The sequence below is a fragment of the Anser brachyrhynchus genome (genome assembly GCF_964034855.1).
Source record: "Anser brachyrhynchus genome assembly, chromosome: 1".
NCBI lineage: Eukaryota > Metazoa > Chordata > Aves > Anseriformes > Anatidae > Anser > Anser brachyrhynchus.
In genome coordinates, this window is record NC_137694.1 from 36,656,472 (window position 1) to 36,683,934 (window position 27,463).

At 40.9% G+C, this 27,463-nt stretch overlaps 1 protein-coding gene and 1 long non-coding RNA gene across 5 annotated transcripts in view; both read left to right on the forward strand.

The window, feature by feature from the left end:
• TBC1D30 (TBC1 domain family member 30) overlaps window positions 1–15,480 on the forward strand; it is a 52,167-nt gene extending 36,687 nt beyond the window's left edge. For 2 of the 4 annotated variants that reach the window (XM_080576650.1, XM_080576652.1), the window contains 6 exons: window positions 3,807–3,912; window positions 8,947–9,059; window positions 9,234–9,373; window positions 10,992–11,198; window positions 11,403–11,459; window positions 12,608–15,480. In XM_080576650.1, coding sequence (XP_080432776.1) covers window positions 3,807–3,912; window positions 8,947–9,059; window positions 9,234–9,373; window positions 10,992–11,198; window positions 11,403–11,459; window positions 12,608–13,392 — 1,408 coding nt within the window. In that variant the 3' untranslated portion in view covers window positions 13,393–15,480. The remainder of the gene's footprint in view (window positions 1–3,806; window positions 3,913–8,946; window positions 9,060–9,233; window positions 9,374–10,991; window positions 11,199–11,402; window positions 11,460–12,607) is intronic. The other 2 variants (XM_080576651.1, XM_080576653.1) reach the window with 1 other exon arrangement.
• Window positions 15,481–20,537: 5,057 nt separating this feature from the next.
• On the forward strand, window positions 20,538–26,128 carry LOC308188057. The gene is made up of 6 exons (XR_013945127.1): window positions 20,538–20,579; window positions 20,756–20,801; window positions 21,383–22,045; window positions 22,753–22,861; window positions 22,977–23,069; window positions 23,307–26,128. It is a non-coding gene; the product is annotated as an uncharacterized lncRNA (long non-coding RNA).
• Window positions 26,129–27,463: the final 1,335 nt, after the last annotated feature.

Consider the following 27,463-nt stretch of genomic DNA (forward strand, 5'->3'; position numbering starts at 1 on the left):
TATACAGAGAGTCTTGAGTGTGACTAGTTAATTCAGTCGTAATTTACCTGAAACTGGAGAGGTTTTAATTCTCATATTTTCACTTAAGGAATCTCATTGGCTATACCTGAGAAAGAGTTGAGGATTACTAAAAGAATGATTTAGTGCTACGTGGTTCTTTTCTGTTAAAGCCTGCAAACACATTTTCTTGAAATTCTCTGCTTTTAAACATGTTCTAGCAAAAATACCACTATTAATAATTTCTATTTCAATTATTATTAGACTATTAATTTCTATTAATTTAGGTTATTATTAACCCACCACATAGGGCAAAACACAGGAGAAGGTTAGTTCTTCTAAACTGTCTTTGTTGTCGTGGCGAATACTCGCATCCCAGAGAGTGTACAGTCCTCCTGGAGAAATAAAGGTTTTGTTACCAACTCCAGCAGGAGGTGTGAACTCTTACAGGACAAGCAGATATTCGCTCATCTGGAAGCTTTTTTCATCAGCTATGTCAGTTTTTCTTGTGATGGCTATCCACACTTTCATTTTTTTGCCCTCAGGCTGGACCAGCTGATTTACATTCAGTTCTGTCCTTGGATGTTTGATTTTTATTCTTTCTTTTTCCTTTTTGACTGAACTAGCACTTCAGTTCAATTACCTAAGACATTTGTTTTAAGTTTCATGAATGAAACATTCACAAGTCATTTGCATTAGGATTAAGCTGTATGTAGTCCTATTGTGCTTTATTACTTTGTCCCATTCCTTTAGATAAAGGTCCTATGGGGGTGGGTCTCTGTGCTCTTATAAGCTGTAACTATAAATGTTCCAATTCATAACATGATAAAAAAGAAAAGGAAAAAAGGAAGTCATTGCTTTGAAGATTTTTACTATAAAATCTAATCAAAGCAGAAATGAAACACATTTTATAAAAATTGAAAGGAACGGGTTGAAGAAATCGCCTATAAGAATATGGCCAACAGAATAAGCTATTCATGTTTCACACCTTAAAACGATTGCTTGTGGGGAATGGGGGGGAGCGTGGCCTCTGCATACGTTTTGTGGCACTTAACAGAAAAGGACCGGTGGTGTGATAACCAGAGATGCAGAATATGGAGGGTCACAAAAACTGAACAAGCATGGAAATTCAGTAAGTTTGTGATTATTTACTACCGAACAAGGTAAGGAAGTAAAGCAGGGGCACTATGTTCTTGATGCGAGAAGACTGATTTTTTTCCTCTTCTCTGCTAAAAGTAAAATGGGGAATTGAAAGAAGTGGGACCGGAGACGATGATAGTCTCAAAGTCTTCATGCTTTTCATGACTATTTTTCTAGACATAAAAATGAGGTGAGAAGTGCTTCTCTTAAAATGCTGGAGTTTCAGTCATGCTTCGGTTTTGATGGAAAGAGACTTAAAGAATGAGCAGTTTAAAAATAGTGGCAATAGAGAAGATCTGGATTTTTGTGAGAGACTGAAATTATTAGGGAAGACAGGCAGTAAGCTTGTGGTAATTGGCTACGTACCTATTATTTCTTTCCTTTTTCAATATTTTAGCTGAAGTCTGTCAAGATTTTGATAACAGCTCAGTACTTCAATGGTTGTTCCCTAACATAGACCCCTAAGGTAGATCAAGAGAAGCTTCCTCTTCTAATCCTTAAGAAAAGAGACTACTCTTTTTTTTACGGGGCGGGGGGGGACACCATCCCAGCAGATAGTGGCTACAGTACAGAGGAAGCTACAGTATGCTCGTTTCTTTGAGTTTTCCAAGTCAAATATAGCCAACACATATGATTTGTTTCCAAAAAAAAAAAAAAAGTCTGTTGTGGTTTTAGGACACTGCCATAATTGATGTGTGCATTAACATATGAAGTAAAAATAGCGAGGGTGAAAACAGTAAAGATTCTTGTAATTAAAAGCAGGTAGTTGTACAATGGTCGTGTAAACAAATAAGCAACCTGGAGCTAACTGCTTGTTGAGGCAGTAGTAGGAAGAGAGCTTTACTGTTCTGAAAGATCAGAGGGATGTCTTTAAAGCAGAAGGTATGCTGAGGAAACTCGACTGTTGCAGAGACTGATTCAGGAGACAGACCTGGAATGGGAGGGGAATTGGCAAACGTTCAGTGGTCATGTTACCCAGGTGGGGATTTCCTCTAGTTTGTCCATACAGGGGCTAGCCATAACAGAGAAATACTGTTCTGCCCCAAGCAGTGATTCAACAGAAAATTACGACCATCTTTTTGTAGCTAGGTGGTCTCATGGTGCTGTCTCCTACTTCTCCCAGTCTGTTAAGAGCAACAGGAAAAATGTCAGTAGTGGAACATATAGATGGCTAGAAGTAGCTCTGTGTGCCGGATGCGTTCCTGTTTGTACCTGAATTTTTTTCAGCAGTGTTTGCAGACACTTCCACTTAAGCAGGATGAGATTGATGGCTTGGACACTTGAAATCCAGAACTTTAAGATGCAATGTGCAGAAGTCCAGATGTTTATGTGTGTTTGTGCAAATCTGTGTCTACCTTTACCCATTTTTTGATTTGTTGTTCTGAATTTGTTTTTCTGCATCACAGCTCCATGGAAAGAATCAGAGGTCTTTTAATCAACAAAGAACAATTTTAGAGCTCCTTTTTGACAAAGTTGATGATATATTGTGCCTCTGTTCTGGTGAATTCCCGAGAAGAAACACAATTTACTTTTCTAGCCTTTTTTTAATGTTTTCAAATTCTTGGTGTAAGCTTGGATGAATAATAGGCCATTCAATATTTTTTCTCAGAATAATGATTTCAGCCAAAGTGATTTTAGAACTGTGATTTTTTTCTAGTGAAATATCCATCCTGGGTGGATCAAAGATCCATTCTATTTCTAGAACTATTTCAGCTAAATTTACTGACAGAGTTTCTTTCCCTTCAGGGTATTTTTAGGAAAAATTGACTTGTGTATACATCTCAGACAAAACATCTCAGACAAACAACCTTGAGAATGTGGATTACTTCTATTTTTTTTCAGGTTTATTGCAGAATTTCACACAAGTCTTTCTAATCTATAAACTTCTCATTCACGGGGTGAAGGTAATATTTATTTGCCCCTTGAAGGTGATGTGAAGTTAAACGAACCTTTGCAAAACGTGTTGGTATTTGAATGGAAGTTGTTGCAAGTGTGAAGAAATACGATTGTGTTCAGCTATCTAATCAGTGGTTCATTATGCTGCGTTGCATCCCTGTGTCTGTCTTTAATGGGTTTGCTGTTTGGAGGTCAGACAAAGGTTCTTAGAAAAAAAAAAAGGTGGGAACAAGGTTAATTTTTATTCTTGGAGGTCTGAAGAAGGGCCTTGAAAGTCTGGAAGCTTTTCTAATTGAATCAAGCCAGTGTAATCCTTAATCAAGCTATTATACAGTGGCTTTATAATATGTTCAGCTAAGCTGACCAACTCATAGGTGTGTATGTAAGAGAGAACATCCCAGTCTTGTTTTTTTTATGCAAGCATGCAGAATGTTACAAGATGAATTTATCAAGAGACACTCAATTTTTGAGCTGAGGGGTAAGCTCCCTTGTGTTAGTAGTGGGGCAGGGTTTATCCTTGTGTTATAGAAGTGAAAGGAGTAGAGTGAATAACCTGTCTATATATGCATGAATCCTTTATCTTAGGTAGTCACGATAATGTGACGTGCACTGTCTTATTATTTGGAAGTCTAGGGGGGATTGCAATAACATACGAGTTATGGTGACTAATGGAAGTGCATATTTTATGATAACAGAAAGTTCAGTTTTGGTTTGGAGGCATATGGTCATGTGTACAAGTAAAATAAGAAACAACAACATTTGTTTTGATGTAGGCAAATAGAGTGTTGTGAAACTGCAGATGAGTTTTACAGTACCATGGGCAAGCTGACCCAGGAGATGCTGGAAGACAGTCTGATTGACAGCAATGAACTCATGCAGGTGAGTAATTGTGATATAATTATTGTTTGTGTTTTCTGTTCATTCTTCTGGTGCTGATTTCTGAAGAATTATACTTTTATTCAGATGCTGCAGAAACCTAAACTCTCCCAAGAGTAAAAACTTAAGATAAATGCAGATGGCTTGCAGTTAAAGCTAAAATCTTATACATTAAAAATAGAAAACCAGTAGGCTCCATTTGATAAAGATTGTGTATATGTTGACAGCTGAAAGTTTGGAGTGATACAGTGCCCTAACCAGTTTTATGCAAGCAAGATGTACGATCTCTTTGTAGTCATAATTTTTAGGGTTTTCTTTTCTATTTGTTTTTGGTTTGGCCAGTTATTTATTACACTGTGTCCTTTTCATTCTGTAGACACAGTAGGAAATAATTTATCAAGTAAGAAGGAAGAAAAATTCTTCATGATTAAAAAATGATTTAAAAAATAAATGACAGTGCCATGAACGGTGTCAGTGAACTATAAACAAAGACATTTTTAGATAACTGTGCTCATTGAATTCTTAAGCTTACAATCATTGTGTAAGAACGAAGATCGGTGTTATTCTGGAAAAGGAAAGGGCCTTGAGTATTGCTGATTAAATTTCATTGATTTGCACTTGCATTTTTTTTTTTGCTAATATCCATGAGGTTTTTCCTTTTTAGGTGTTTTATAAAGGTTTCATGCTGCAGTTCTCAGGTCAACTTTTGATGAGTCAGAAAATGGTGATTAAATAGGTGCAAATACAGAGTGCATAATTCACCTGATTTTTTTTTTTACTAAGTGGGGAAAAAAAAGTTTGAAGTACATGAAGTTGGATAGATTTATTAATGTAGTTTACAGGTGACTTTTTTACCCGTTATTGGAAGCCAAATTTGTTGACTGGGATTCCATAGCCTGGTAAAGTACTGTCCTGAAGTAAAGTATCGCTTTCAGATTTTTTTGGTGGTGGTTGGTGTTGTTTTGTCTGATTAAGGAGCTCTGGGAATGGGAAAGGTAACTACTATGGCTTTGTTTTGCTTCAGAAATAGAAGTATAGCTGGTCAGAGGTACTCACATGCTTTTTAAATAGTTGTTAAGGTTCCAATGGTATAGTCCAGCTTATGAGGAGACGTGAGGAGAGCAGCACAAGCTGATGCCTTTTCATATTCAGTATGTTTCAGTTCCTGGTCTCAAGGGTTAGCACAAAATCAAGATGTAGCATTTGCCACAAATAGTGATGTTGGGAAAGCTGAAGGGTGCTTCAGTGAATTTGCTGGATTTCTTTCTTTGCTGTTGTGTGCAATGAAGATAAGGCATAGGTAGATTTCTGGAGGGTTGGAAGGATATTTCTTTTCACTGCTGTAATTATTATGAATATATTAATTTGGCAGTCATTTTGTGCTTTAGCAAGAAATGGCAGTGTAGCCATCTCCATCTGAGATGTTCACTCCAGACTCTCTTTACCCTAGGTGGAGAAAAATAGGCACCCTAAGTGTTTGCTGTTAGGGGATATGAATCCCACCATGTGCCTGGCTGCTTCATTTGAACTTTTTTTTCCTCCTTTTTGGGGAAGAAAATAGAGAAATGTGAACCAGTGTGTTAAAGAAAGGATCCAGGCTGCTTGAAGACATTATTTTTTATAAGTTGCTTTAACTTTTTCCAGAGGAGTTAGCCAGAGATGAGTGTTTAGACTGCTTTGTTTTCAAAATGTTTTTTTCTGTAATCAGAGCAATGATTTTACTTGCATCTGATACTTTTTCAAGGTGACTCAAGGATTAATACCCTACAATGGGAAAGGATTAATATCCTACTCTGCCTTTTTGGTACATTTCAGTAAACGTTGTTGCTGATGATCATCTCACTTTTTCTTAAGCTTGCGTGACGCTTCCATTTGTATCTGAACTACCTGCCCAGGCTCGCTTAAGCCAGTGAAGAGTAACTGACACTTCTAGGCCACTGGAAAACAAAGCCCCATTGCCTTTAGGAACTGGAGGAGAGAGGTGTGGCTGATGCTTCAGGGGCAAGTGTTGACAGGGCAGATACCTAAATTATATCAGAGGACTCCTGTCCTTATTCTGTCCACCAGCATGTATAGTTGGTGCAGGTATATCATTTAAAAACCCCTCCCTTCCTCCCGTGCAGACAGTAAATAATATACTTAGGGCTGAAGACTTGCAGCTTTTGTGGATTTGGTCCTTAAATAGTAAGAGTTCTTCTCATGTTATGCTGAGGAGAGCTTGGAGGGATCGGAGGAGCAGGCAAGCCTACAGCCTCCTCCTTTTTCATCGTGAGCAATTTAGGTAAATAAAGGGTAAGTGCTGCACGCTTCAGATGCTAGACTGCATATGTATTTAGGACTAGAAGTTAAACAAATAGGGTATTCAGTAATGTCATTTTATTGGCCTATTAATAAACTTCAGTTCTCGCATGGAGACAGAAGGCTTTTTGCCAGGTGTCTGCAAGTTCTCTAAACAGTGTGTGCTGGCTAGTTTGAGTAGATGCTTTGATCCCTTCTCAGAAAGCGAGCGTTTTTACAAGCAGCTAAATTAATTCAGTTTGTAGGCTTAGAAACATTCCAGTGTAGAGGAGATGAGAAGAAAACAGGAAAAGGAGAGGCATCCTTGTGCGTTTACTGTGTTGGAGGGAAATAGGGGTTAATCCCTCTCCGTTATCCCAGTTTCAGACTAACTGCTGTAGACAGTTACCTGGATGTGATGGTATTCTCTCTAAGTGCTGGAGTAGCACTTAGTCTGTTTTCTTTTGGGTTTGTTTCTGCTTTGGCTTTTTGCTTTGTCTTCCTAATGAAAAGAGAGAAAAGCCTTAAACCGTTGTGGGACAGCTCGAGTGAAGTGTTTGTGAGGTATCTGCAAAAGCAAAACCACTTGCTCTCTTTTGGAAGTCACAGTCTATCGCCTTTTTTATGGCTTTCTGCTGAGGGTGTAGATGGCTTTGCATTTTTAGAGAGAGTTATGGGACTGAGAAAGTCCTACTGATTTGAGGTGAGAAGGGAGGGTATTTTTCTAGTCTCTTTTAGTGTTCCCAGAATCTGTCCCTCATGGCCATAACTAAGATAGTGAGTTTGGATGCATCATGTTTTTTTATTGGTAGGTTGTTTCCCACTGGCACAGTTTCACCAGAATCAATCAAAAAGCATCCAGAGCTGTGTGCAAACTAGGAACAAGATTCTTTGCCTCTGAAGCATTGCTGTGAGCTCACAGGTGCTGACTGAGAATAATTTTTGAATGTCCAGGGGAATTTGCACCAGCATAAAATCTGTTCGTGAATCTCTTAGATAGCAAGTGAGGCTCCTAGTTATAATCTGATAACAAGTAATTAAGTTAAAAATGTGGACAAATGAAAGAGATTGCAGAGGATCTAGAAAAGATGCAGATTAGAGACATGCTAAAGCTGAAAGCATAATCTAAAACAGTAGGTGCGAGGAGTAAATGGAGGACTCAAGCTGACTGTTTCACATAAATGGTAACCAGCATATGGAAAAAGTTACCTGAAAAGGCTGTTGACATAAAAACTAGAAATAAATTCCAGACGCGCCTCCTTCTCCGTGAAGGGAGAGAGTGGAGACATATGGGGAAAAACACAGGAAAGCATGATGGAGATCAAACAAACAGACAGGCACGTTGGGCCGGAGGTAGGTCTTTCTCCAGATCATAAAATTCCTTCGTCTGGTAGACTGCCGGCGTATCACTGCTCAGGCCCTAGAGGATATTTATCTTTCACAGTAGCGGTGCAGTTTTGTGGAGTGGCAAAGCCTCTCAGTTCATGCTCGGGGTTTCTGAAGGCGCTCTCCTTGCCTTCCTTTTTGCAGAGCTCAAACAAGAAACTTCTTTTCATGCAGAAGCCTGTTGAGCTGCACTATTGCCCTGTGCCTAATCAATCCAGGAATACTCTTCCTGCTCCTAATTGCTTACATCATTGCTACTGGAGAAACGTATATATGTATTTTTTTTTTTTTCCTATCAGGAAAGGTCCAGCCCTGAATCTCACTGTATTTAGCACAAAGCACTGTTCATGAATGAATTAAATAGAAATTGTTCAAAATTTCCTTTCATCTTAATTGAAGCTATTTGCCTTCACATGAAAATGTCACTGACTTAATAGGACAGAAAAAGAAGCAATGTCCTTTCATAGCTAATGAGATTTTTTTTTTTACGTTGCTGCCTTTCAGAAGACATTTAATTTTCAAAAAGCTTGATTTTTCAGAGAAGCTCTGAGTAATGATGTTTCAGATTTTTTTTTTTCAATGCAAAAGTAGGGGGAAAAAGGGCTACTTAAAATAAGTAGGAACAAATCAGCAATGATACTGCAATGAATATTATGTATTTTTATGCCAGGTTGGCTGGTGACACGCATCCTTTTATTACAGAATGAATTAAAGCAAAACTAATATGGAGAGCAAGTACATTTGCTACTATTTATCTTCTTTAACTCTGGGTATTGAAATAAAATCGTATTAGAGTTTCTTATTTTAAGTTCTAACATCGCAATGATGCATTCAGAGAGTTGAGGACATTTTATGGTCCATGATACGACAAGTCTCTTCTCTCACAATTAACAAATAAATAAAAATTGTCCATTAGCTGGAAAATGTTGGATCCTTCCTGTTTGACTGCAACTCAGGTGATGTAAGGGATCTGTTAACAATTCCCAGCAAGTGAGGGTTGGCTCCTCCCTGTCTTATGACAGTGTCAATACCTTGTTGAATACTTAAGAGAAATATAGGTCTTTTGGAAGATGCCTAAAGCCTCAGTGGTGCAGATGTGCTGGCAAGGGGAGGACTGGTAATGATTATTAAATAGGTACAGTAGCTGAAAAGGATGCTACCTCTCGTATTATCTTACATGCTTTTAAAACTATGAACCCTGTATTTTTCTATTGAGTCAGTCTTAATTTTTCTTATAGGAAGCATTGACTGAATCATAGAACTAGACTGTTTACATTTTCTTATAGCAAGACTGAAAGTCTGTTCAGGGAGAAATCTTTTGTGGGATTGTTGATTAGAGGGGCAATTTTAAAACCTGCATTTTTTTTTCCCTAGACTGTTTATACCATGGCTCAGTTTCCCTTTCCACAACTGGCAGAATTAAGGGAGAAATACACGTACAACATTACTCCTTTCCCTGCAGCAGTAAAGTCAACTTCACTTTCAGGGTGAGTTTCAAATGCTTCTTACTGCATATAGGGTCATTGTTTACCCTAAAAAATAGTGAAATGACGGGTAGCATCTTCCCTTACGTGCACCTAAAGAAGATAAAGATGTTTCATAAAGATGTTTCATATGTAAGAATGCCTCTTTCCTTTTTCCCTTATGTTCTCATTTGACAGAAGGCTAGGCAGAACCAGAGACAGCGACGAGGAGAATGACCTAGATGATGAAGATTCAATTGTCAATGCAATTGGCTGTCTTGGACCATTAAGTGGATTTTTGGCACCAGAGCTCCAAAAATACCAGAAACAGATGAAAGGTAAAAGTATTTCAGATAATTTTGAAAAATGTGGTTAAATCTGCGTGACCTTGAGAAATCATTTGTATGTTCAGCTATGAAAGCTGCTATGCAAATTGTATTTTGAATTCACATAGGGATTACGGCAGATATTTGCTCTGCAGTCTTTGAGAAAGTCAGAGTCAATTTTGCAGTCTTTGAGGAAGTCAAAGTCGATTTTGAAGGCTGCATGCATACAATCAGTAATAGCATGGGGTATGGATTTTGCTGCAATAATGTTTAAAAGCAAAACAAAAAAACACCATAGTGTTGCCTACACACAAAAAAAGAAGCAAGTATGTGAAAAAGAAGTCTACCCTAAATCCATGCTAATTTCCTAGAGAGCTATTAGGTAATCAGCATCAGTGAGGAGTAAATTCTGCAGATAATTTCACTGACCTATTGGCCGAACCTTCAAACTGTTGTATATTTCGGGTATATTCACATTAAAAAACAAAAAAATAAAGGGGGGGGGGTATGGTGTAGGGTGTTCTGACAAAATGTTACTATCATTTCTTCAAATCCTTCCATTGAAATGAAACTTTTGACAGAATTACATGTTCAACCGTGAAAATGCTCAAGGTAGGAAAAAATTCTGATGCATGTGAGAAGAGCAGACCATCTCGCAGTGGCCTTTATGAAATGATGATCAGTGGTGATTTTATGATGCCCTGGGAGAGGCTATAGTTGTTGTTTTAAAAAACGAAAAAAATAAAAATAAAAGTGGATGAGTAGAGGGGGAAGCAGACTGATGTAGCAGTCGCTGTTACCTGATTACACATCATCGTTCTTGTGGCTTGGTTTTGTTGAGACCTTTATGCTGGAATCTTCCTCCTGATTTTTGTTTTTTCCTTCCTGAGGGACTGTAAGTCTACCTGCTGCTTCAAGCTAGCACTTAGTCAGAACATCAAACTTATATTGCAAACTAAGCCCAAGACATACATCCCTTGGAAAAGAATTATCCCCTTGACCCTGGAGTGCCAGTTTGGTGATGCAGCAGAAACAGCTGTGAAAATAAATTGCACTGCTTCTGTTGCTCTGTGGCTGTTAATCAGCAAGGCTCTGAAGCTGCCTGACTGCTCAGCTGCTCTGTATCTATCCTTTCTCTTGCTACTGGCAGCTTATTCCCTGTGGTGCTGTAACTGTTTCTTGATGCCTCTTGCTCCTATCCCTTAGGTCGGTTGATTAACCTCCTGCCTTCTTGCCTGTAATGTGTTTTATAACTTGCATTGTTAGCCTCATCTTTGATCAACTGAGTGTTTTAATAATCATTTTTTGAATTACTTTAGTGATGGTTTGGTGTACTTTAGGGTAGTTAAAAAACTGTGATGATAACTTTCCATTGCTGTGTTAATTGATGTACTCTTGAAATGTGCACACCCCCGCCACATACTTGCTATTCTTAAGCAGCAGTTCTGGAAATGTAATTCTTATAAATACTGCAGCTTTGTTAAATATGTATATTATCTTAGCTTTAATTAACGACTACAGTTAAATAAGACAATAGGAACCAGACATTGGCTTGCCTTGCAGGTAATCTGCAGTATTCTTCAGTATGCCAATTAACTCCTCATCTTCGCTTTATTCCCACTCTGTGCAGACCAGAATGAAGAACAAAGCCTGGGCTCCAGCAACATCGCAGAGCTCAGTCCAGGAGCAATAGACTCTTGCCGAAGCGAGTATCATGCTGCCTTTAACAGCATGATGATGGAGCGTATGACCACTGATATTAATGCACTAAAAAAGCAATATTCCAGGATAAAGAAGAAACAGCAACAGCAGGCTCACCATGTATATATTAGAGCAGGTAATATATCAAGGCATGTTTCATTTACTGATTTATCGCAAGCTAACCTCATCAGGAGACAAGGCAAATAAGCTTATTTTACTTTAAACCAAATAGAGAAGACGAGGGGTTGATGCAGTGTGTAACACCTTAGTAGTAGGGTGGGTACAACTTCATGGACACGAATTGTAAATGAAATGGTGATGTTGTTTTTTCTCTTGTCAGGATCTGAAGATGACGACCCTGGGATATTTTTAGGTCCCAGGGACCAGCTGAGCAATGGTATTTAATAGTGTCTTTGCTATCTGGGTGCCTTGACTTGATCTCTCTGCTTCACAAGTTTAAATCTTTGGCATTCTTGGAGTTGACATACTGATGCACTGAAAAAAGTGAAATGAGGAAATGAGTACGCTTCAGATCAAGGGGCAGGTAGATTCCTGATACCTATCCTCCTACCTCCCCCGAGTTCATCAGGGCATGGCAGGTTGCGCAGCTGAGGAACTGGCCCAAATGTTCCATTGTGGCTGGCAGTTTATCTAGCCCTAATGATGCTGCTCTGAAAATTGGACCAGACATCAGTTTGTTACGTAGCCATCTGCGTTCGGAGTCTGCTTCCCCAGTTGGTACTCAAGGACGTGGAGGTTAGCCTGAACAGAGCAGCTGAAGGCTTTTAATGGGTGTGCAACTGTTTGTAAGAAGTTTTTTTTTCTTTCCAATAGTGGCAAGGTATTTGCTTTGAACAAAGGCAGCAGCCGTGCAGAAACAGTGCAAACAGTAAGATGTTGATTCCCAAGAACTGCCAAAAAAAAATAGTAATTCAAAAACCATTCTAATTTTACTAATCATGATTCAGGGCTGGTTTTGTGGTTTAATCAAACTGTCACCTAATTACCTAATCCTGGATTTACTGCAGTGGTTTAATTAGAGAACCTAATAGAAATAAGTGGGCGTGGTTTTATCTATTAAAAATATACTGTTTCATTTTCCAGTCACCCAAGCCTCACACACAAGGAGGGGTTTATGTGACTGACTTTGTACAGGAACTGAATTGCCTCTTACAGCTGGAAGAGAAATGAAGGAGGGAGGGGGACAGACATCAGAAGCCAGTATTAATGTTAAACGTTCAGTTACAGTGCAATTCCTAAAATGGAGGAGCTGTATTTGTTACAGTTTATTTATTTATTTCTGGCTCAGGACCTAGCCATAGTTTAGAAGCACGGAGGGAAGATGGGAAATCTTCATCACAGCACTTTTAGCTTTGTGTTCAACTCCAAGATGTAAGAGGAATTCAGTGATTTTACTAGAAGTCAGTCCTACAAATCTTTGCTATACCTCAAGAAAGGCTTCAAATTCGTTGCTGGTGGATCCTTTGAATATTAGTTTGTTTTGATGTTAACAATATTGTGTTTCTTTTAAACTCTTTCTTTCAGACAAAGGGCCAGTTACCAGCCTCCTCCCTTCTCAGGTAAACCATTCCCCGGTGATAAACCACCTCCTCTTAGGAAAGAAGATGAAATCAAATAACAGGTCTCTCAAGAATGCTGTTATTCACATCCCAAGCCATGCTCCAGGGAAGATGTCTCCCATTCCCCAAGAAGATCTTAAATCAAAACTGAACTCTCCGTGGCGCACTCACATACGAGTTCATCGAAAGAATATTGCTAGAGCTAAAGACCAGCTGGGGCATGGGGATACCGTAGGACTAATAGATGAGCAGAGCGAGAGCTGTAAAACAAATAGTCCTGGTGCAAAGGAGGAGACTTCCAAACGTTCTGATTTTGGAGAAGAAGGAGGTGGTTTGGATGACAGGACTACGCGAAAAGCTGATCAACAGCAGTCTGCTGACCCCGTCTCTACAGACAGCAGCACTACAGACGTGTCAGTGGTTCAGCTAAAACTGGAAGCACTGGAACTCGTCTCAGATAACAAAACTGATGCTGAGTCAACACCCAGTCAGTCCTGCCAGCCACGTTTATCTGAGTCGAGCAGTTTGTCTAGTGACAGTGGACACCTGGCGAAATCTCCCCAGCCTGGGATCCCAAAGCCACAAGTCTTCAATCCTTTCCCCAGTGTCAAGCCTCTTCGAAAGTCAGCTACAGCCAGGAATTTAGGGCTGTATGGCCCCACCGAAAGAACGCCAACTGTACACTTCCCACAGATGAGTAGAAGTTTCAGTAAGTCAGCCAGTGGCAACAGTGGGACCAAGAAACGATGATGTACCCCATGGCATTTTCCATTTCTGACAGGGAAAAAATGCATTGTTTTTTTATTATTTTATTTTACTATGTTTGTGTATGTGTGAGTCCCAAAGAGTTTCTGATCTTTAAATAAGTAATGAGGACAAAAGTGGTTACCAGATGTATAAATATGTGTCTTTGAAAATTGTGCTCCCGTGTTGCCATGGGATAGATTAGTGAAGATGCACTTTGGCACCCTGTTGTTGATTCTGATGGTTCTGTGGTAAAATAAACGTTGATTTGCAGTGTGAAGCATACTATTTCTTTAAATCTAATCCAGGCATGAAATCACCAGCTGCCTTTGACCCCGTAGGCCCCTGTGGCTGCCTCCTGTCTCTTTCAAGGCTGTAAGGACAAATTGTCTGTCTGGTGCAGCAAAACCATGAAGCAGTTTTTATGACTGTTACGCAGCCTCCCTGTTAGACCTCATTATTATGCTCCATGAGTAGCTGGAGAAGCCACAACTAACAAAAGCACAAGCAGCCCTAGCGATCTACAGTATCACTTTCAGTGTCAAGCATTGCCACTTATTTATACTGGGCCATCTGGCTTCAGGCATCCTCCAACAGCATATGTCATGCTTCTCTTCCCATGGCAGTCCTCTGGTAGTGGTTTTAATATAAACGTAATCAGTGAGTGCGAGAATAACAGGCATGAGCCCATCTACAACACTGGTTTGCTCCTTTTCTATTACATAGAACTGCTGGGGCATTGCAGCACTGCAAAATTAGGCATAAGAACAACTATACATACAGTTGTGTTGAATATTATGACACACCTTGGCTTTAATTTATGTAAAAAAAAATACTATCTAGTTTGCAACCAGTTTTGTAATTAAAATGTATTTGCCTGCTTAGCGGTAGGTAAAATATATGAATGTTCCAAAGTAGTTTAGGAGTTTAAATTCTATAAATAGAGCGATTAGATACTTAGGGTGCCACTTGTCATTAAAACCCAGCATATCAGCCATGATGTTAGTGGATTGGACGCAGGCTGTCGTGGGGTTCCTTGGCATGGTTCTGGTTTGTTGTGAAACAAAAATGGCTAAAATATAAGCTGAGTGTTTGCTTCCAGGTCAGTCCCTTTTGCCAGTTTCTTACAACGTTTTCTCAGAAGCTTAGATTTTTGATATGTCCCCCACTAAAGTCTTTTAAAGCTGGTGAATACTGCGACACAAATGACAGATATATATATATATATATATATATTAGGGAGGCAGAGAACCTAAATGTGGATAATTCAGCTTCAGGGATGCAAAATCAAGTATTCTGACTCCAAAAAAAAAAAAAAATCAGGTTGCTCTTAAAATACTACAGCTCTGCAGTACTGTATGCATTAACTGTGATTCATGACGTTTTTACTTCCAAGTTCCTCATGACTTGAAACTGCCCTGACTTCAAACTGGTGTAAAGGCAGTAATGATGAATCGATCCCATTGTGTGTAGTATCTTCCTCGGTTAAAATTATTTGTTAAATTTGCAAAGTAATATATCATTGTCTATTTATTAATGTATCCCATGATCTCTAGGATGTGATACCAGTTTTAGCTGTACAATATACCCCTGTTTATTGTTGTGCGGATGATTTTATTTCACTGTTGTATTTTATACAGGTGTATGCATATAAAGTAATATACAAGTATGAACACTATAAACTTAAAACAGTTGTAGATCAGGTTTTGCCCCTGCCTTATTTTCAGGTTAAGTAGTATTGTTGCTAATGATCATTTGTAGCACTAAGTAAATCTAAAATAATGTAGGATTTAGTCACTGACCGTGGACTGTATGAGAATTGTTTCTGCCTTGATTTAAAAGAAATGCACTTCTTTTCAAAATTTTACTGTGAATCATTTTCCCGATTTTTACCTAGCTTTAGCATATCATGCAGCTGTATGTGGAACTAGTGAAAATAAAAGGATTGTCATGCTGAAAAAACTGCTAAAATGTCACAAGTACATGCATGGATTTTCAGCACATTAAGATGTGATTAAGGTAATGGAAAATTAGCAAGCTTCGCACAGATAATGAACGGGGGAAAGAAATGCCAATAAAATATTGATTCAGATCTAATCAGTAATTGATGAGTGTGCTTTGAGGGAAGTGTACTGTACTTGGACTGTTAGGATTGAGGCGAAGGAATCACAGCAACTCTGTGCATTAGTTTGGTGCTGTTTGCAGCAGGAAATTTTCTCTAAAATGGCGTTCAATTTTCTTGTTTCCCATAACTAGCACTACTGAGTTGTGTGATACCCCAAAGTATGTTTGATCTGCCTGAAATGTAAGTGCTGAACACACAGCAAAATCAATTCAGTCACTTGGTACTGAGCAGAAACGTGAAGGAGAGGTCCAGAGAGCTAGCAGCCTCCAGAGAAGCTTCCAATTATTTTTCTCTAAAGATTCCCTTCATCAAGTGGAGTCTGTGGATGCAGATGTAAGGGTGGCTTTGCAGCATCAAGGACATTGGGAACACAGTAGTGGGAGTCTCTACTACATAAACCTGTGTTTTGTTTTCCTTGAGGTTGCCTCAGTGCAGTCTCATTGGTTTTTTCCATGCAACTGAAACACCTTTCTGAGTCTTTTTATGAGAAACTATTCTATTAAGGTCAGACTGACTTTTATTTCCAAGAACTCTCTTCTGCATCATCAAATGGAAGGTCTGAATGGATGGGCGTTTGATTTGGTTTTGATAGTACTTAGAGTTGTGCAAATGGAAACAGGTCTGAAGCTATTGTGAGATTATTCAAAATTGCCTGTGCTTTTGGGGTAGAAATGGTAGATAGTAGAAATCAGTGTTTCAGAATTGCAGGCAGAAAACAGTTGATTTCATCCGCAAGTGCAGATAGAGAAAATTTAGTTCTGTATACTTAACAAAAATCCTACTAGAATCCCTTCAATATATTACGTTGCTAGAAAGGTAACAGAAAATTACTTTAAAAATAAAATGCATCTCTTTACCCTGCTATTTCCAATTCAGGTTGAAGTTCAAGTTCCATATTTTAAGAGAATCTTGCAATGTTTTTGTCGTGTATTTTAAGCCTTGTAAAATTGTACAGAAAGAAGGCGGGTGGTATCACCACTTTGTAGTTTCCTTGACCTTCTTGCAATGTGTTACTTGGTGCCATCCGCCAAGCAGGCACACCTGCAGAGCCAAAATCATCACCTGACATCAGCTACACTGGTGCATGAAGAGACAAAAATTCATCCTCAGTGTCCTCGTTGTTGCTTTGTTTGTTCCACTTTTGCACGCTTTGGCAGAAAATCAAAGCAGGGAGTTGTCACGGCCCCGTGAGTGACCTAAGGTGTGCAGACTCATCCCAGCTGAGCGTCCTTAGCCTGGGGGTTGTCAGCCGTAAGGAGCCGGTGGGGTGACCGGTTTCTTGAACACCCAGGAACTGCTCTGAGACTCGTGTGGGCCGCCTTGGTGACAGGCCCCCTTAGGAAGGTGTGCTGCTTTGGGGGGGTCGACTGTGGGAAGGGCAGATCCAGCCGGCAGGAAAGTACACGTGTGAAGGGTCTCTGCTGCACACCCTTCCCCACTGAAGACCCAAGCCTCAGTGGATTGCACAGGCTGGAATTTGAGTGATTTTAAACGTGGAAAAGGAAAGCTACAGCATGAAAGTCTGCATGCTTGGTTCTGATGAGGGGTTCAATTATTTTTGACCAACATAAGATGCTTAAGATTTACGGTGCTGAGTTGATTGCCACCCGTGTTGGCAGGGTGAGATCATTTTGGGCTAGACAAGGGGCTGGCCCAGACACCTCAGCCTGCAAAATGCAGTTTCTGCTGTGCTTAATCCTAAAATCAGTGTGCAGCAGTTACCACACATTTAACAAGAACCACAAACGTTTCCAAGTCTTCCTCTGATAAAACCGTATCAAACCACATCGGCTCACCACAAATAAGCAGGGAGGACAGGCGGTGGTGGCGGTGGCGTGGGAGGCAATGCATGCGAACGGGGATGAGAGCATAAAAAGGTGTAAAAAGGCTTGAGGGAAAGCAAGCTCCGTGCCTGTGCTTCTTTTGGGCTTGTTTATAAGCAACAAATCAAAGGATCCGATCAGCTACGTGCTGCTCCCTGCTTCATGTGTTCAGAGTTGTCGCTGCCTTGCCTGAGGTCAGCGAGGAGCTGATCCCATGGTGGTGTCCACCCACGTTGTAGCCCAGCAGTTGCTTCCAGCATGCATCCAGAGGCAGCCTTCCCCTGGGGCAGCTTCTCAGCCTCCAGCCATCTGATTCTGGCACTACACGGTGCCAGTTGCTGTCACTATGAACTTAATTAGGCTTTTTGTTTGTTTAACACCACCTTTTAAATAATCTTTTTGCTGCAATATACTCCCATGTAAGCTCTAAGATGTACGTGCTCCCTGAACTACAGAGTTATTTATCTGTCTTGTGAAAACTACTCACGTGAGATTCAAATAGCGTTCCTGAGAAAGGCTACAGATACACCCCCATCTCTTTCCTGTTTGCAACTGAAAGGTAAGTGCAATTCATAGGGTATAAAGCTCTGAATTATTTGTAGAGGAGATGACGAACCTTTGTGGTGCTTCCAGTGCCACTGAAGATGCAGACCTCTGGCTGGAAGGGCCTCTGGTTTGGTCAGACATTGCAGACCAGGGGACTGCGTCATCCGCGTGTGATGGTGTCTGGAGGGGAGCCACAGGCGCTGTGTTAGCGAGGTGGCGCTTCTGTATGTGTCTACCCATCTCTCCACTCTTTCTGGATTTTAAATCAATACTTTTGTCCCACAGAAACCAGAGAGTCAGACAGGGCTGAAAACTGAGGGTGGCACATCCGATGGCCTGTGCAGCGGTGAAGGCAATGCAGGCACTGTTTGCAAACCCCTATTTCAGCCCTATTAGGACGCACCCAATAGGTGTTTCCATGCTGCTGCTGCTCTCTGTCAGTAGTGGTTTCTCTGCTGCCCGTGTGCACGTGTTGCTTTCTCTTCCTGATGGGTCCAGTGACATTTCCAAGTGACACACAGGTGTGAGCACAGGTCAAGAGTTAAAGGCAGGAGACAGTGAGAGCAGATACACCATAGAAATGAAGAACTTTGGTCAGCAACAAGCCTGCTTATTCATAGAAAAGTAGAGGAGGTCTCTAGCAGCCATTCAGCACTGGTATAGAAGTGCAATATTAAAACTTTCAAAGACCATTGATTCATAGCATGCCTGCAACCAGCCACACTTGTTCAATAAGAGGAGAGCTGCATGAAGAGCTGACTTGAAGCTCCAAACACCAAAAGTGCTGCTAGAAATCTTATAACTGTTTAATTGTTTCATGACGGGGATTTATAATTGCAGTTTTCCTTACCTTTCTAATGACATTTTTACATAAAAGTTTTTGTTTGTTTGTTTTGTTTGTTTTGTTTTTCCCCTGAATGTAGGTTCATTGCTCTGTTTTATCTGCATCAAAATACAGGTGTAAAGCTGATCACCTTCTGGTCGTTCTCGCACTACCCGTTAGTCATATTAGGGCATATTATGCCCTTCCGAACTCCAGATTACTGTAAATACATATATATATATATTTTTTTACAGTTTCCCCTGCACTAGTAAACTTTTCACCCAGTTGTGACAACACTGCCTGCTGTCTGGCCCCCAGCACTCTAGGAGAAGAGGCCCTTCTCCCGAGGGAACAGACAGGCTATTGTCTGTTTGGCAGAGGGACAGAAGACATGGTGTTGGCTGACACGTTCTCCATCTCCACTAGCCAGCTCTGAGTCACCGATTTCCTTCCCCACCAGAGAGCCTTTGCTCCATTCACGCCTATGAGCCGCTTCTTCTGCCACAGTGCGAGGGGCAAACTGTCCTACGCCACCGCTGAGCCTGGAGGTCGGTGTGGCAGACAGAGGGTTGGTTGGTGGGGGGTTTCACTATTACAGTTTGCAAAACTTAATGGCATCTCCTGTTAAAAGGCTAACATTTCTGCCTGTGAAGATGCGACGTCTCTAACTGGCAGAGGTTAGGTCAGGTCTGCAGATACCACCACCAGCAAGTCCATGCTGTGTCCCCTGCCCTTGGTCCATGCCATGTCTTCCCGTGTTCATCCAAATTTACGGTAATCTAGTTGTGGTCACTAGATGCCACTGTTGCTCCATACGAAGCCTGCCATGCCGCTAAACTACAATTCCGAGGAAGGGAACTACACGTAGCTTAGTGTTTACAATTTATTTTTAATCCTCGATCAGGTGTGAAGCAGTTACCCAGTCATCCACCCTTGTTTTCACACTGCAGCCTCTCTGCTCTGTTGGACTCCTCACACTGAGCGTGAGCAGCAAACCCAAAGTACAGACAGCCTAGCAGTGTGTCTTTTGAAAAAAATGTCCATAGCAATACAGTAAAACACCAAAAAAGGCTTTTTCTCAGTTACTGGTAAAATATATTTTATCTCTGGGGAAGGAGCTGGCAAACACAATTCAGGGGGCAGGCAGGTGAAGGAAGCCTGCTGAGTTCACTGTGTGCCTCATATAAACTTTGTCTTAAGAGTGGGTCAGCAATAATAATCAGATACAGTCAGTGATGAATCAGCTGTGGTCCTGCCTTGGGGTTATTTCTATCATAATTGCTGGTGTGAAGCTGTTCAACCCTAATGGTTAAAAAAAAAAGTGTTGTTAAATTTCTGTAAAAACAAAACATAGCTAAACTAACAGTATCCCTTCTCGGTTACTCACTGCCCTACCCTGAAGGCCTTACTGTTTCAACCCCTCAGTGATTTCCAAGCCTCTGTGTTCAGGTCTCTCACCTGTGGATCCTCTGCCTTGAAGAATTACTTGCCCCCACTGTCCACCTGCAGTCCACCTGCCTGTCCTCAGCAATTAGGACTTTCTCAGGTCCACGTGTGCCCCAGGCACAACCTTCACCAGCATCCTAGCAAAATGAGAGAAGCATTTAGGTTTATAGTTCAGTTTTTCAGGAGCTTGTGTTGCAAAAATTAGTGAACAGACACAGGCAGAGACACACAGGCTCGGCACGTGTTTATTGCATGAACTCTGTCTCGTTTACTACCAGGAAAAAAGCACCTGTGAAATGCATGTCACTTGAAACACAAACACCCTAGATCCATTTAAGGACTTCTACTACTTGCCATACAACAATGAATTTCAAGACAGGGCAGATGCTGATGTGCCTGGGCAGAGCCAGAAATGGATTGCTTTTGGCCAGTAAGTCAAGATGTGCCACAAAGAGTGGTCATTTCTAGATCTGATCAAGTGCAATTAGTCCAAAAATGTTTGGGGAAACTCAGCAGTTGTCTGTTTTTAATCTCTCTGTAGAGATACGCTTCAAAGAAAGGCATCATTTCCAACATTACTTTTATTTTTTCCCTCATATACCTCAGTGATGTCCATCACCAGTGTCCTGGAACCTGAGCAGTTCCCATCCTGGTAAGCAGCGTCTTAACTTTTGAGTGTTGTCTGTTTGAGGGTAGATGGGGGTATTTTCTGTGTCGCTTATTGAGGTGGCACCACTGAAGACTCACAGCCAAGTTCCAGGACATGGGGACACGGCTGTGTGCCCTGTGTGAAGGGCGAACGGGTTTCATCCTGTGGGCTGTGGATTCATAAGGGTGAAAGGGGTGGAAGGCATTGACCTCTTCTAAAATTGCAGGCAGCAGTCTTACTGTTTAAAAAAGTAGAGATAAACGGGTCTGTGCATCCACTGGAAAGGCTGCCAACCAGAAGCAGGTGGCAGAGGGAAACCTGAGCCCCAGCACCTGCTTATGTTTAGATTTTACATTATACATTACATATATATATATAGCATACTACACATTCTATATATATATATAATTATATGAAAAGAACACTGAACTCCTCTGTGGGGAATAATCTCAACACGGGAGTTATTCAGATTAATGAAAGAAAGCTTGAAAGATATCAATGCCATAATTTACGTATGCATTCTACGTTAAGGATAACCCCTAATAAGTCTCCTGTGTTGTTTCCCAACCTGCTCTCCACTTCAGTGAGTAAAGAAATGAGATCTGGGCAACTCTGGTCAAGGGAAAGACTGGCTGTGCTTTGGTCAGGCTGAGCTGAAGTGGCTGCAGGTGCTGAGACTGGGCTCGGGAAAGAGAACACAGGTGGGTAAGAGAGGGAGTACAAGAAGACATCGTTTTAGCCTATATTTTGAGTATACAGATTTTTTCCTTTAAGGACACCCATGTACCTCACGTCACAGTGTCACCACGTGAGGCTGGGCAGGAGGCCGAGGGCCGACCTGGGCCCCGCGCCACACGTGGGCCGGGCCGGGCCTGCGCCAACCTCCCTCGTGTCGTGAGGGGTTGGAAGGAGGCCGTGTGGGTTACTTCCACTTAGCATTTACTAGAAAGTAGCAAAATAAGAAATTTTCATTTCCTTCCTCCCTTCATTCCCTCCTTTCATGCCCAAATGGTTTAACAGCATTTTCCAAAGCTGGTAAAAACTTGTGTAGTGCAGTGTCCCACCTGCATGTGATGTGTTGCTTGTCCAGCTTTCCATTTCATATATATTTTTAATTTTCATATATACTTTTAGTTACTCTTTCTCAAAGTCTGTGGTGTGTCTGCAGGTTTCCAGGGAAGATCACGAAAGAGCTGTGTGATTTACCTCTGTACCAACACGCTGTGGTGACCTGCATGTACCGTCTGGTGAGGAACAGGGCCACGTTGACATCTACACTCCTGCTACAAACCAGGCACTACTTTGCTTTTCTTCTCTTACTTCATGACTGTTTTATTGCCCCCCCTTTTTTTAAAATATATATATATATATATCTTTCTGCTATGTTACATGCTCTCACAGTTAGATACTGACTCAGCGAAAAAATATATATATAATTTTTTTTTTTAATTGGAAACTCAGCTGCTAGTATCAGGTATGTATAGCTACATCTGCTATACCAGAAGATAAACTACCTCAATTTTCTTTACAAAAATAAACCAAAACCAGCTTATTTATGGCTGTCTTACATCTCTCTTACCTATGAAGAAAAGTTCAAGAAATTGTTTTTTTTTTTTCAAAAAATTTGGACATCGGAAAGGAAAAGCGTTTCCCAAAGTTCCTACCCCTACTTCGAACCTGGATGTCTTTGAAGGCTCAGTGCATAACTTCTTACATTTTGATGTCAAACACGGCAGCAAATAAATGACCTGCCCTTTGAAAGCAACTTTTCTCAAATAAGACGAGTCAGAAACTGCAGAAGGCGGAAGGAAGCAAGGTACATATCTGAGACTATATTTCTACACTCACTAGAGTCACTCCAGTAAAATTAAAGTCATTCGAGGGAATTACTACACACCTAACATCGCTGCAGAGCTACTTGAAAGTTAAATCACTCAGTGTTGGTTTATTTCAGTGCTACAAATGACAGGCTCAGAGAAGATGGATGTGCTGGGGCTTTGCTGTCACCAGAACTGACTACGTGAATAGCGAATGAGTGAAGCACAGTTATTTTTCTTTCAGAGGTGTGTTGGAGGATATGGAAAGCTTTGATGAAGGTATTTTGATAATGATGAAAAGAGCCATCACATGTGTGTAGAAATAAAAAGGAATTCCTTCTTTTATCTTCTCTTTTTCTAGCCCAGTGGATGGACTAATTGGAAGTGGGATTGCTAAAGTGAATCATGACTATTCACCAGCTTTTAAACTCCATCCAGGATCATAGAACACAGGGTAAGTCCCACTTGCTCCTCTGTTAGGCAGAACATGTGCCTACATGATTTTCCAGCTCCACCCTTCACAGATGCAGATCGTTACAGATGAAATGTATTCTTTACCTTGTTTTGCTCACTACTACCATGCAGAGTTGGACTGGGGTAGAGAACGCCTCGTACAATGTAGCCCTGAAATCATTACTCTCAGAAGAAGTGTTGCAATATGAGTGTGTTGCCTGTTTTTTTTTTTATCCAGGCTCTCTTTTCAGCTTTTGAAATCATACACAGCATTGTTGCAATCCAGGAGCTGTGTCACAGCATCTTGATTTAAGTTCAGGCCACCTCAGGATGGGAAGAGGATGTCAGTTTAGGTCCTTAGCTACCTTCAGATGGTGCTTTCAGCTCAGGAAGGACGGACTCCTTCTTCCACCGGTGTTTGGAAGATCCTTAGGGCTATCGAAGAGAGCTGAGACATGACAGCAAGATGCCCCTTGCCTGTCCTCCCAGGGCATAACGTGTCTCTAAACCAGTCCAAGTTTCCAGCTTGAGCTGTGGGTTTTATACAGCTCTTCAGTTGTGACAACTGGTCTGTGGGATGCCTCCCTCAATGCTGTTGCCGTTTTCTTTGGAGGAGACAGTGAGCTGCTCTTGAGGCTGGGAACACTGCCCTAGCAGGCAAGAACCTCCCTTTCCTGCATTTTCTGTAAGTTCTTACCAGAGAACATGACTTCAGGGCTGAAGTACAGGAAATCTGCCTCCCCAGCTTTATCCTCACCAAGTTCTTTAGTGGCTTAGACCAGAGATCTAGACAACACAGCAGTGGCCGCAGGAGGCTGTGCAGGACGAGGGAGGAAGGAGGAGGATTTATGGGGAAAGAGCAACCCATCGGCATCAAGACAGCCAGAAACCATCACCATCAATAACAGCCTGTGGGGAGTGGATGTCCCAGAAGTGGCATCCAGCTCCAGTGGCAGCTGATTTTGGGCCACCCTGATTTACCACACCAGGTTTTAGTCTGTGACCAGAGTACCAAACAGCAGAAAGTTTAGAAGAAATTGGAGTACTGTTTGCTGCTGTTGAGAGCTAAGTGGAAAAACATGACCAAGATGATAAGCAAAATCCCTTTATCTGCCAGTTACAAACCTCCGAGCAGAAAAGCTGAAGAAATACACAGAAAAAAGTCTCTACAAGGTAGCAAAAACTCTAATACTTGTAAAAAAAAAAAAAAAAAGGGGGGGGGTTGGCAGGATGATTTTGAGCACTGCCTTCTGTCTCGTTAATCAATATCAGACGATGTATGTATAAAAGAACAGTACTGAATGAAAAAAGACCAATTTGATCCCAAAAAGTGGAGTATAGAGCTGACAGGAAAAGTGGAATAATATTTCATAAGGAAGGTGGTTGAAACATTCTGGGTGAATTTTGCCAGATTTAGTGAAAGTGAAATGAAGTTAAAAAAAATTTCAAGCAGTGTCAACAAGACCTCACACTCACATTTTTTATTAAACTTTATGATTTTTAGTTTCTATTTTAACAATGTTTACATTATGTGGTCTAACTCAAATCATATGTTACATGTTACTTAAAACACACACACACACACCAAAAACATACACACACACACAAAAAGATCAGTTGACTTGGAACATCCCAATATTTTGGCATTTTAATTTCTGGAGAAATGTTGGGGTTTTCTGCTCCCAAAAATTCATTCCTAAAGAAGGGAGGAGGACTTTGTCCTTCCCTCCATTTGGCATGCAATACACAAGTGCCTTTCTGTAAACAGCAGACTCATTTGAGCAATAAGCAACCCACACAACAGGCTGGCTTCTGGCATTTGCTAACTGGAGTCTGAGGGCTAAGCGCAACAAAAACTTGAGTTGCCCGCAGAATAGCTACTCTGATTCAGCTGAAACCTGAAGCAGATTTTGGTCCTTCTTAGAAAATACTTGTACTTTTTTGTTGGTTGTTGATGTTTCTAACAAAGACAGAATTGAACCAGTCTCCCAAGTTGAGATGCTCAAAGATGTCCAAAATGAGATGTGACTGGCAAGAATACAATACACAGATTAATAAGGAAGTCATTAAAGGACAGAGGAGCCCTGAAGGGATGGAGTGGCTTTTAGTCTGAGGAAGAATAGGTACATAAGCTCTCGTTTTGCATTAAATTTTACCCTTCCTTTCTGCAGTAAGCCATAAGTCAACTGTTTGCTGTGACTTCATCAGAAAACAATCTCTCTCTTTTCTTTCCTGCTCATAGGCATCTTGGGCTCAATAGAAAGCTTTTTGACTTGGATCCAACTGTTTGCTCAGTTTAGAGGAAGTTTCTGATGCTATTCAGTATTTCACAATGGCACCGAAAGGAAATTTATCAGCACAGGGACTCTACTTAATTAACAAGCTGCCAGAAACACCCCTGAAACAGGAGAGGAGAAAGGCTATTGCAAGGCACAGCTGGAACGTCAGTAGGGGAGGTGAAGAAAGATTACACCAGGGAAGGAGGTGTCTTACAACATGGAAGTAAGAAAAATGGAAAGGAATGACCATGTATCTGAAGAATAAAATAAAAAGGCAACAACGAAAACAAATTACTCAGTTTTTCCACACTTTCCTCTCTCTTGCTTGCCTGTTGAGTCAGACACCTAGACTCAGTGCAGACTAAAACAGAGCGTCTTTGTTACACGTGAACATCTTCTTGTTATGTGTAGGGCTCTTTGACAGGGACATATATGCATCTAGGGATGCTTATCCTCCATTATCATTGCCCAGAGCAATTGTAGTTCCCTGTTACATGGCTTGGAGATGGTGTGCATTGCACAGCTTCTCTCTCTGTCCTTTCTAGAATGGCTGCCTTGCTCCTAAGTACCCCAAAACAACAGATGATGACACCTACTCCAGAAAGCAGACTTGGGCTCCCAACTTGTTTCAGACATATGTACTGGGAAATGAACTGCAAGGAGCCACTGTAAGGAGCTAGACCTGAAGTTCCCACCAAGAAAAGCTGGCAGATCACATGGTGAACAGCAAGGCTTATCTTATGCTGCTTTGATCTGCCTCCAAAAGAGCCTTTGTATAGCATCACATCACAGATATCTTCAGGTCGTCAAGCCATGGCTAGAAGAGAAATCAGTGCATCTCTGCTTCCCACAGTTCTCTTCCTAAGAACTTTGAAAGTTCTTGGCTTTTCTTTAAGTAACTTTTACTGTGTATTTGCAGTGTCCTGGTCACAAAGGACTAAAGGTGAAGGGTTTTTGGAGGCATTTAGAGACAGTTTTCAATTTTCTAGAAAGACCTTTTGCTTTTTGAAGTTCACACAAAACTGTGCCAAAGGTATGAGCAGAAAAACCGTAGGACATAGCATCAAGGAAGTGTGTTTTTATTAACTACATTCCCTTGGGACATTTCTTATCCATGTGGGATATGCACTTGACTCTTTGGAGTATCAGGAAGGATTTCTAAATCTCTCAGGAGAGAAGGATCAACACATTAACCAATATGCATAATACCCATATATTCTCTTAGGTTCATCTGCTAAAACACCAAAGACTCCCTTAACTTTACATCAAAATGGGCTCATGTTTCATACAGTGAAGAAATTGATAGAGTAGTAGATTTAGCAGTTGATTTTTGTCTGTGCTATGGGAACAAGTTCCTGACATGTTCTGCATCATTCATGTGCTGCTATTGCATGCCAGGTGGCAATTGCATGGCAGGTGGGCAGGCGCAGCAAGACTGTAAGTTTAGGGCGCATCCTTTGGGGATCAGATTTAAAGAAATTTGATCCAGTTGCAAGGCTGGAAATATATAGGTCCATCCAGAAAATTTCCTTCTGAATTTAATTGTTGCATATTCTCCTAGCTCCTCCTGAATTCAGGTCCTTGCTTTGCTATTGCTTTGCCAGGATACTTACTTCTTTAACATTTGTCCCCAGAAGACTATTCTGTCTCTCTCTCCCACAGATTTACAAAGGCACAAATACTCATGCAGGCAGGCAGAGCTGCATTTTGTTTCCTGCGTGGTTCTGAAGAAAATCGAGTGGTTGTTCTGGGCATTATGGAAGTGCTGCATGACCCCCACATCTACAGAAAGAGTAGTTTTGATGTTTGGAGTCTCATACTTCAAAGTCACACTGGCACAAGCCAGGATAAGAGAAGTGGAACATACGAAACAGAAGTACCAAATACAAATAGCAAAGACAGAAGAAAATTAAGAGAAAACCATGCATATCTTCAATTACTGCTTGACTTTGATAAAAAGGCTCTTTTCAGTTTTGTATGGAGCCCCTACCCGATAAATATTCACACCTGTCTGTCAATAGACTTTGATCACCCCTATAGCTTTCCTCTGTTGAAGAAGATTGGTCTTACTTCATATTTCAGATATCCTTGTTTGCTTGGTCCTTCCATCTGTAGA